This window comes from Gekko japonicus, unplaced genomic scaffold (assembly GCF_001447785.1).
Source record: "Gekko japonicus isolate JY-2015 unplaced genomic scaffold, Gekko_japonicus_V1.1 scaffold2021, whole genome shotgun sequence".
NCBI lineage: Eukaryota > Metazoa > Chordata > Lepidosauria > Squamata > Gekkonidae > Gekko > Gekko japonicus.
The window spans coordinates 49,395-60,247 of NW_015165305.1; the positions used below are offsets into that span (position 1 = coordinate 49,395).

Sequence of the window (10,853 nt, forward strand, 5' to 3'; positions counted from 1 at the left end):
AAAGAGGGCAGGGGAAGGGGGGGGGTCGGTCGGTCGGCCGAGGGATTTTGCCCACCGCGTAGAGAAAGGGGATTAAGTGGGCTTGCAGCTAGAGGAAAGGGGGAGGTCCCTGCTTGCTTGCCTGCCTGCCTGCCCGCCCGCCTGCTCGGGTTCCTGGGTTCTTTTTGGAGGGGCTGCCCTGGAGGGGAGAAGAGGTGCGCTGGCCGAATGCTGCTGGGGGCCTGCCCTATTTGTGGGAGAGCCAGGAAGGGGTGTGCGGCTCAGAGTCAAGGCTGCTCAGTCCAAGAGGGTGGCTGGTGTTGGGGTGTGTGTGGATGCCTGGGTTTTCTGGAACAGGTGTGGAGAGGAGAGAGCAGGTGGAGCTGGGAGCAGAGAGGGCTTGGCCTCCCCCCCCCTTGTTACCCCCGGGTGCAGGAGGCTGGTCTGGTCACCCGGACTCCTGGGTTCTATGTCAGGGCAGTGAATGACCCAGCATTGCTGGGTTCCTTCGAAAAGGCAGGTGAGTCTAAGAATCCTGATGTCTTAGTTGGGGGCAGTGTTTCCTCTAAGCTGAGTTAGTGTGAGCTAGCTCACAGATTTCTAGCCTCTGGCTCACACATTCTTGTCTTCGCTCAGGAAGGAGGGCTCCAGAGCAAACTAGTTTCTGCAGTAGCCAAATCGCTCGCTCACAACTTTAATGCCAGTCGCTCACAAAGTAGAATTTTTGCTCACAAGACTCCACAGCTTAGAGGGAACATTGGTTGGGGGGGGAGTACGCAGAGCATAACGCCTGGGTTTGGGGAGGGAAACTGGATTAGCGGCAGAGGGAGCTAGCTGTGGGGGGCAGGGGTCACCCCAGGACTCCAGGGGGTCTGGTTGGACTCCTGCTGAGGTGTGAAGTCTGGAGATTTCTGGTCAAGGACTCCTGGCTTTTTATCCCTGCCCCTGAGAAGCGAGCAAAGGATCTGCCAGCCTGGGATCAAGGGTAGGCCCTGTGCTCTAATGGAGACCCCTCTGCGTGGAGCAATCATTTTGCCTCAGGTTCCAGTGGCAGAAGTCATCTTGGCTGGAGGTGTGCGCCTATCTTCCCAGTGCATTTGGTGTGGGCGCCAAGGGCTGCGGGCACACCGTGTGCCAAAGGTTCCTGGCATGGAGTTAACTCCCTGTGTTTGAACTTGCAGTCACTTGGAAGCTCTCTGTCTGCCTACGTTGTGTGGACTAATAACATACACACAGGTACACACCTCCAAGATGCCACAACAGTGCTCCGCTTCTTTGCCAGATACTTGGGGGGAGGGGAGGAAGGATTGAAAATATCGGGGACCTACCCACCACCCAGAGCCTGTCCCCAGCATTGTGGCAGAGCTTCCTGCCTGGTGGCCTACCTCTCCGGCAAACCGCCTCATCCCACCCGTTGTGAAGGACAGAACCAAGGAAGTCTGCTTGCCCGGTTACTTACCTTCTAAGCCAAAAGGCTGGACAGCAACCAGTGTGTAGCAGAGCAGGCATTGGGGGCCCATGTTGGATGGGCAGCTGTGACAGAGCCCCATCTCAGTCAAGAGACACACCCACCCAGGAGGTGGATAAATGATGTTATTTTTCTCCTAAGTTGGAGTGCACACGGGCGCTGAGTTGGAGCGCATGGATGAGGATTGTGTAGGACTTGTGACCCGCCAAGGCAGACACTGACTGCCAGCTGGCCGGGTTTTGCCTTCCTTGCCTCTCTTGGACTACTAAAGACCCCACCAGGGTTGGGGGGTGGGTGGCACATGCACAGGACAGCCTGCGTCTTGCTTGGTGGTATGGATGTTGACGCTTCGTTTCAAAAATGAGAGTTGCTGGAGCTCAGGTTTGCTTTTGACACGGTGTGGGATATAGAGGTGTGGAGAAGTTAACTTTACACATGCTCAGTGGCACACCTTTCACATTTCTTAAGGCTGAGGAGTGGCTCTGGAAATGGGAGAATGGTTGAGATCTAGGGATCCTGGACCATGCTAGCCTGTGTGTGTGTGTGTGTGAGAGAGAGAGAGAGAGAGAGAGAGTGGTGGTAGAGGAGGGAGAAAATCCCTCACCGTCAAGCAATCTTTGAGTAGCTTAAATACTTTGCAGTACCTTCACATGCTGTTAGTTGCTGTGCTGGCTTGTTGGATGGAAACTTCATTCCTGGCAAGCTCCTGCGCCTTCAGTAGCTGCCAAGCGGGCGTGCATTCAACAGGTACTACTCCCTTCCACAAGTGCAATTCCATGCCAGGAAAGCAGCACCTGTTGGGCTTGTGATTCAGCTGGTAAAGTCGCCAGAGCCCAGGCAGGGAGTGGTGTGTGTGTGGCAATCCCAGAAAGGCTTGCCTATGTGGCAGGGTGAAAGGGTGGGGTTAGGAGCCCAGAATCCCCTGTGCTTCCTTTTGAGCCACCTGGGACCCCTGATTTTGCTGGGGGGGGGGTTGTCCCCTGGGTATGACATCTGCCAAGGGTGTCTTTGATGTATGCCTTTGCTCCTTGGATGGAGCTGCGGTGGCTCAAGTGGTTAAGACGCTGAACTGCAGGCTGTGGAAAGTCAGTAGTTCAGCAGTTCGAGACCCGAGTTGCCGCAAGACGGAGTGAGCTCCCGTCCCTAGTTCCGGCTCCTGCCAACCTAGCAGTTCGAAAGCAAGACATTGCAAGTAGATGAATAGGTACCACTTCGGTGGGAAGGTAACAGCGTTCCGTGTGCCTTGGTGTTTAGTCATGCCGGCCACATGACCACGGAAACATCTTCGGACAGCGCTGGCTCTTCGGCTTGGAAACGGAGATGAGCACCGCAACCCTAGAGTCGGACTCGACTGGCTTTCGAGCAAGGGAACCTTTACCTTTACCTTTGCTCCTTGGAGGCGACAAAAGGGATGATCTTCTGGCTGCCTGTTCCGCGCAGGCCCCATTAAGGGCCCCAGAGTGGCAGGGAGCCCCGGGTGAACTGGATCCCTGCCTGGGGTCAGGGTGATGAAAGCTGCTATTTATGGCCCAGGAGGGGGATCCTTGGACAGAGGCCAGAGTGGAAGCTAGCCGTGGCACCTGGGAGAAAGCGAGGCTGGGAAAGAGGGGAGACTGCCTGCTTCCCCCCCCCCCCGGGCTCTGGGGAGGCAGCCCCACTGCCAGCGATGGGATTGTCACCAAGGGATGGGAGGAGAGACGGAAGGCTTGGAGCCAGAACTCCGGAGTTCTCTTTCCAGCACTGGCAAGGAAGCTGAGTTGGTAAGGGAGGGGGGATGCTTAGTCATCCACCGCCCCCCTCGCACTCCCCCCCCCCGGTTCTTGAAAGATAATTCCAATTATTTTTAATTATTTTTTAAATCCCTCATGCACAGGCATCCACGTGTTCTCAAGTAATCTAACATTCACTTATTTATTTCGTTTGATTTTTATCCTGCCCCTTCCCCAGCAATTCGGGCTCGGGGCAGTTAGCAACACAGACACAAAATATAAGCCAAATACAGATATCCTATAAACAATTTACTACACTGGCACCCTGGCATGATGATCGAAGAAACCGATAGTAGGCCCAGTAAGATTGCCTCAGTGGAATGCCCGGAGGAATAATTTCATCTCCCAGGTCTCACTGGGCGGGAGTCTCTTCATAATGAGTATTCCAATAGTTTGGGGTAGATGCTGTCCTAATGAGGACAGAGTCCCATAGTTCATGCCTGAAGCACTTGTGTCCAATGTTCCCTCTAAACTGTGGAGTCTTGTGAGCAAAAATTCTACTTTGTGTGCTGGTGGCATTAAAGCTGTGAGCCAGCCATTTGGCTGCTGCATAAATTAGTTTGCTCTGGAGTCATCCTTCCTGAGCTGAGTCAAAAATCTGTGAGCCGGAGGCTAAAAAGCTGTTAGCTAGCTCACACTAACTCAGCTTAGAGGGAACACTGCGTTGTGTCCTTGCTTCAATGCTACCCATGCTTGACCTAGGAGCAAGGTTAGGGCTCCAGGGGGGTCAGGTTCTTAGGAGCAATATTCATTTGGGGGAGGGGGGCTAGATGCAGTGCGCATCCATCCCTTTGCGGTTCAGGGTTCCCCAGGGCAGCAGGAATGTCAGTTTTTCAGCTCAGAGATTCATCAAGATCTGTGAATGTTGGCAGTGTGTACGTGGACACACCCCTATCCCGTGCATTGTATTCAACAGCGTGCCTGAGTCATAACAATGGGTCTCGGAATCCTTATCTTGTTTCATCTTTACCAAGGCAACCCTGCAAGATAGCTTAGGCTGAAGTGCCAGTTTGCATGTTTTCTTATGAGATGACTGCAGCCTCACGTAACAGTTTGTACGTGTGAATGAGCATTCTACGGGTAGAACGTACATCACCTCTGGAGACTTTTCAGCGGAGGCAGTTCACACATTCAGTTGCCAGTCATCAGATCCTGAGAGAGCAAGTGGCGACACAAACCCATGTGAAATCACCTTGAGAGAGAACGTGATTCACCCACCCCACCTAATGAGCTTTGTGGCTGAAGCCCATTTCACACATGACATTTTTTCCTAAATGGGGTCAGTGAATTGACTTAAATCACCCAGGGGGGAGAAATGGATTTAAATCAAGCTTCCCGTTTTTAAATTCATACATAATACCTGGATGCTGTAATAATGAAAGCAACTAAACAGAGCTCTGGTACAATCTCAGGACATAATCCAAAGCCATTGAGCTGAGGCAACCAATGTGCCTTTTGCATTGCGCTTAGATAAAGAAGGTGGTTTTCTGATTGGATCGCGCTGTATAGATGCAAGGACACTAAGCAAGATCAGTTAACTTGAAGGCTCCTGTGCTCACTGAAGTGGGATCCAGTCCTACTGAAAAAATATTTATGGCTTCATCGTGTATATATTTACTCAGAAGTAACTGTCCAGAACATTCAATAAATATCTGGTAATTCCCTGATAAAATAGTGTTCCTCAATTAAATGGAACATGGAATTCCATGCTGTTTGGTTAACTGAGTCATAAATATTCATAGTTGGAAAAGAGCATGTAGCAGAACACAGTTGGGGAGTATCAAATGGGAGCACAAGATTACCCATATTTTCTCTTCGGTGATACAGAAAAGGTGGCACCTGTGCTGATGTGCTATTCTCCAGGTCCATTAGGAAGTTCATCTGAATATAATTGACATGTGTCCATGCATTTAACATTTCGACACAGAAAACATGTTTTTCTCCGTGATTTCCCCCCCAAAAAACTGAAAACAGCCTTTAATTCCTCATAGTTTGGCAGATTATCATGACTTAGTTTTATAGGGTTGTAAGTGTAGACTGTAAAAAGTCTGTATTTAAGGGCTCAAGTGGTTAAGACGCTGAACTGCAGGCTGTGGAAGGTCAGTAGTTCAGCAGTTCGAGACCCGAGTTGCCGCATGACGGAGTGAGCTCCCGTCTCTAGTTCCAGCTCCTGCCAACCTAGCAGTTCGAAAGCAAGAAATTGCAAGTAGATAAATAGGTACCACTTCGGTGGGAAGGGAACAGCGTTCCGTGCGCCTTGGTGTTTGGTCATGCCGGCCACATGACCACGGAAACGTCTTCGGACAGCGCTGGCTCTTCGACACGGAGATGAGCACCGCAACCCTAGAGTTGGACTCGACTGGCTTTCGAGCAAGGGAACCTTTACCTTATTATTATTTTTTAAGACAGAGGGTTGGATCCAGCACAGCATTTCCATGAGTGCAAGGAGTTTTGCTAGCAGTGGGAAACTTTCTGGGCACCCTGTTCCCATGACATCCTGAAATTCTCCCTGAAATCTTGATCTTGGGGGTCACCTGTCCCCCCAGGAACAGGATCTAGAGGGATATTTTGATCTGATACAAGGTGGGGAATGCTGAGAAGGTCATGCCATGTGGGCAGAAATCCTTGTTTGTTCTGGATTCAACCTACTATATTGATTTTTTAAAAAACAAAACACAAAACACAAACCTCTCATCTAAATAGAAACATTTAGGTTAGGTTTTTTTGGTTTTTTTTTTAAATTAAGTTGTATAGGGATAACATTTATGTCCCACAGATCTGAATTTAATATTTCAGCCACTGCATAGACCTCCTAAGAAATGCTAGCATGGAAGTAAGCGTGAGAAGCAACTAGGCTTGGGAAAACTTTAGAACCTGAGGCATGGGTACAGTGTATTTCACTGGCCCAAGTGCTGGAACTTCAGTTACCGAGCTAACTCTTTGCCCCTGTGCTGAATGAGTTACACAAAAATAAACCAGTTGTCTGTGAATTTGCTTATTCTCACAAAATCCAGCTGTCCTTGGTAAATTTGGTTTCTCTTGACCTTTGGTTTAAAAAAATGAACACAGAAGATAAACCACCCTGTTGTGTGTAGGTTGCTGTTCGCTTTTCACTGATAGCACCTCACATCTTTTCTAAGCGCACAGTCATAAGAACATACAAAGAAACTTCTGGATCAGACCAGCGGCCCATCTGTTCCAGCATACTGTTTCACACAGTGACTAACTAGTTGCCCTGTCGGCCTAACTAACAGAGCATAGGAGCCAAGGACTTCCCCTGACGCTGCTTTCTAGCACTTGCGTTCAGAGGATTACTGCCTCTGGACGTGGAGATTCCCTTTAGTCGCCATAACTAGTGGCCACTGATGGCTCTGTTCACCATTAACAACCCCCTTGTAAAGCCAGCCATTCTAATTCAGTATTGTCATGCTTGGTGATGTATGTACTCCCTTCAGGTATTACCAAGCTTGGTGTATGACACCTAAGCCTATCTGGCTGGGAATACTCTGTTGCCTTTGAGCAAGAGGGTTGCATCCCAATCGGCTTAGGAGGTGCGGCACCACACCCGGAGCATGGATTTACACCATCTAAGAGAGCTGGCATGATATAGAAGAAGAAGAGAAGAGATTGGATTTATACCCCTCCCTTCACTGGGAGTCTCAGAGCGACTTACAAACTCCTCTCCCTTCCCCTCCCCACAACAGACACCCTGTGAGGTGGGTGGGGCTGAGAGAACTCTGACACAATCTGCTCTTTTTCAAGGACAGCTGTGCCAGAGCTTGTGACTGACCCAAGGTCACACCAGCAGGTGCAAGTGGAGGAGTGGGGAATCAAACCCGGTTCTCCCAGATTAGAGTCCGTACACTTAACCACTACACCAAACTGGTTAAAAGCAGCAGACTCTAATCTGGAGAATGGGGTTTGATTCCCCACTCCTCCACATGAAGCCAGCTGGGTGACCCTGGGCCAGTCACAGTTCTCGCAGAACTCTGTCATCCCCACCTGCCTCACAAGGTGTTAGTTGTGGTGAGGAGGAGAAGGTGATTATGAGTCACTCTGAGACTCCTTACAGTAGAAAAGAACAGTTTATAAAACCTGCTCTTCTACTCTTCTAAGAACTTTTTGTAAAATAACCTTTTAAAAATATAATGTTGAGCTTTTATGTAAAATCTGTCTGGCTTTTTTTTTTAGCTTACTTCCACATATCTGAGGAAGCAGGCTGTGACTCACCAAAGTTCATATTGAAATAAATGTTGTCAGTCTTTAAAGTACTGCTAGACTTTGATTTTATTTTTACTGTTTTACGAACGGGGGTGGGGGGGAGAGATATCTGATTAGAAGTCATCGGTTGTGGTTGATAACCCCTCTCCAAAACGTGGTAGTGCTCCAAACACCAATAATGTGAGCAGTTTATCTTTGCCAACCCAAGATTCGCTCTAGATTTTTCCAATGGAGTCATTCTCAAATGTTTAGAAACTGAAGGGGAAAAAAAAATTTCCCTACTCTGGTTTTACCTTGGCATGGCACTTAATGAGGGAAAGGGGAAAGTTAAGGAATTGTCTGTGTATTGGTGGAAAGCAGGTGTAGTAAAAGCTTCAGAGCTTAATAAATGTGAAGAAAATAATAACTGTCCTTATCAAGTTCCTAATGCAAACACTACAAGGCACTTGAGCTTGGCAGGAGGCTTGATGGAGTGCCTTGTTGGTTCTCAGAAAATGACTGATTTCCCCCTACATTTCTTAGAAGCCCCGCCTGGAAGGAAGCCTCAGCTTGTGAGGAAAGCCAGCTCTACAGTCCTGCCAGGCCATTCTGTTGTTGTGTCAATTGGGAGACGCGCCCCCCAGATCACTTGAAATGTCCCAGTTATGGGACACAAAATTTCCCAGCATGCACACGCAACAAGGCCTATCTGAGAGTTGTGTCCTAACCCCCCCACTGGGCACTGTTTCACTGGTACACATACCCTCCCCGCCCTTCCCTAAAATATTGACGCCCCAAGCAACTGTGTTGTTTACTTGTGCTGTCGGGCAAGGCCTGGCCTCATGCCAGGGAATAGCTATTGAAATGAGGCCTCATTCACATCAAGTTACATAAGCAAAGGATTTGGGTGTACGAGACCCGGGCTGTCCACTTCTCTTGTGGACTCATTGTGCTGCCTTGAGACGACCATTCTCTTTCAGCCTCAGTTCCTCTACATTGTAAAATGGCAGATGGATTTCTTCTGGGGGGGGACCCCCGCCCTGCAAAAGCAGCTATAGGGTCTGCGCGAAACAAATTACAGTCCATGAACAACGCAAAGTAGCAAGAGGTGAGCCGTGACTTCTGAAGAAGTGAGCAGTAACTCATGAAAGCTCATACCCTACCACAAATGTTGTTAGTCTTTAAGGCGCGACTGGACTCTTACTCTTTTCTGCGGCTACAAAAATAGCAAGCGTGCCATACACAAATGAGGTGGAAATAATTTGAAGTCTATCTTCCCCAAATATTTAGCCTACAAAGAGTGGAGGATAACAAAAATTAACATTTAGTGAGTTTTTAAAATGAATTAAAAGCAACTGCCACACCTTGGAAAGAGGAAAGGAGTAAAACATACCAAATAAGCACATTGTCAAAACATTTACTCATTACATACTATCAGCCTAAGCAGAACATTTTTGAAAATGTTTTTACAGCTCCCATGCATCCTTGGAAAGTTGACATTTTTGTCTCTGTCACTGGTAAATGAGCATGTCTTCCCTCACAAGGTTGTTGTTGGATCAGCCATTATAAAAGTTTAATCAAAATCTGCAAATGATAAAACTATGAGTAGTATATAGACTGGTTGTTTTCACAAGTGGTGCTTAAAACAAGTTATTTGTATATTCTTTTTTTCTACATCTGTATTTTTAAAGTATAATTTGTTATTCAGTAAAAAAAAAAGTTGAATGCAAACCTTTACAAATTCATCTTCTGTTCTTTCAATAAATTATATATAAGTTATTAAGTTTGTTTCATCGTACTAGTCAAGTTAACGTTATCTGACTTTTTGCTATGCAACATAATGGTTAGTTTACTCAATTGTATACATTCCTTTAGTTTCTTCAACCATTCCCCTTTATTTGGATTTACATTCCTTTTCCAGTGATTAGCAAAGACCAATCTTGCAGAGGTTATGGCATTTAAAACAAATTCTTGAGTATCTTTGGAAAGGAAATGTACACAATTCAAGAACATTTTGGGGAGAAACGTAACTACCTATTCCTTGAGAAATAGTTCTAGAAGTTTTTACACCTGTAATTCAAAACCTACAGGGGTTCAAAATTGGCAGTTGGTAGTAAATGGATTGTGTTCTACTTTGGGTCCTTAAAGGTGAAAGGGACTTAAAGGTGAAAATGCATTGGATCAAGGATGGTGTTTATCTTCTTGCTACATAAAGGCCAAGATTGTGAGCTGGGTCACACATCTTATCTGTTTCACTTGATTCCCTGCACTAGAGGGCTGTCTAGTGAATATGTGAACTGATACATCCAGAAAGGATTGCGTTGGAGAGGTTACAGAATTCCATTTGTGATCTTTAGTTTCATAATGGCTCTTTTGTCACTTGATGGTGTAGTTGTCCAGTGATGTATGTGTGAACTGGCCCTGAGATAACACATGCCAGGTTGGATCCAGCCTGCTTTTCTACAGTGAAAATAGCAGGAAGGGTCCCCTCTGACCACCCAAAAGGCTGTGCTGGAGATCATGGGACCCAAATGGGGAAAGTCATGTAAGACAAAGACTGTAGTTAGAAGGGAAACTGAGTGAGAAAGCTGGTTGGATCCGACTCATCTTTTAGGACTGACTGGAAACGGAATCCCATTCCTAAGACGTGGTTTATCAGGATTCAAAAAGCCATCAGCCAACACAGAACTTTTCGTTTGTGTCTTTTGCTCCAGGTGCCATGACAGAACTCCAGGAAGTACAGATCACGGAAGAGAAGCCGCTCCTGCGAGCCCCGGGAGGACCTGATCCGGGCAAGGTCAGCAAAAGGATGTGATTCCTCCAGCTTCCCTTTGCCCCGCCTCTTCCTCCATCCCACCAGTGTTCCTCAGGTCTTCCAGTCCCCCTTGTTTCCCTCTTTCCTCTTTATCATCTAAAGTGGGTTGCATTGGAAGCTGTCCTACTGATTCAGCCTCTTGGTCCCTTCAAGCCCGATACTGTCTAGCTGCAACTGGGAGCAGCCTTTCCGGGCTTAAGACACGAGGCTTACCTATGTTTTCCAACTGAGATATTTTGGCTGTGTAGGGTTGCCAACCTACAGGTGAGGACTGGAGATCCAGAATGACAACTGATCTCCAGGCCATGGTGATCAGTTCCGCTGGAGAAAATGGCTGCACTGGAAGGTGGAATCTATGACATTATATACTCTGTTGAGGTCCCACCCTTCCCAAGCCCCATCGTTTCCAGGCTTCACCCCCAAGTCTCCAGGAATCTCCCAGCCCAGAGTTGGCAGCCTTAAGGGTGACAGACTTTGGGCATGCAAAGCGTATGCTCTGCCAGTGATCCACAGTCCTCTCTTAGAACTTAAAAAGGGCATCTTGCGCCAAGCCGCAAGCTCGATAGGACCAGTTCCATAGAGGTCCTGGGCCTCCCCCCCAAAACTGGTTCCTTAATTTTTT

At 47.8% G+C, this 10,853-nt stretch overlaps 1 protein-coding gene across 4 annotated transcripts in view; it reads left to right on the forward strand.

The window, feature by feature from the left end:
* Positions 1–480: 480 nt before the first annotated feature.
* Positions 481–10,853, forward strand: part of NDRG2 (NDRG family member 2) — a 44,050-nt gene continuing 33,677 nt past the window's right edge. For 3 of the 4 annotated variants that reach the window (XM_015410434.1, XM_015410433.1, XM_015410436.1), the window contains exon 1: positions 10,131–10,213. In XM_015410434.1, coding sequence (XP_015265920.1) covers positions 10,136–10,213 — 78 coding nt within the window. In that variant the 5' untranslated portion in view covers positions 10,131–10,135. Of the gene's footprint in view, positions 500–10,130; positions 10,214–10,853 lie in introns of those variants that run through there. The other variant, XM_015410435.1, reaches the window with a different exon arrangement.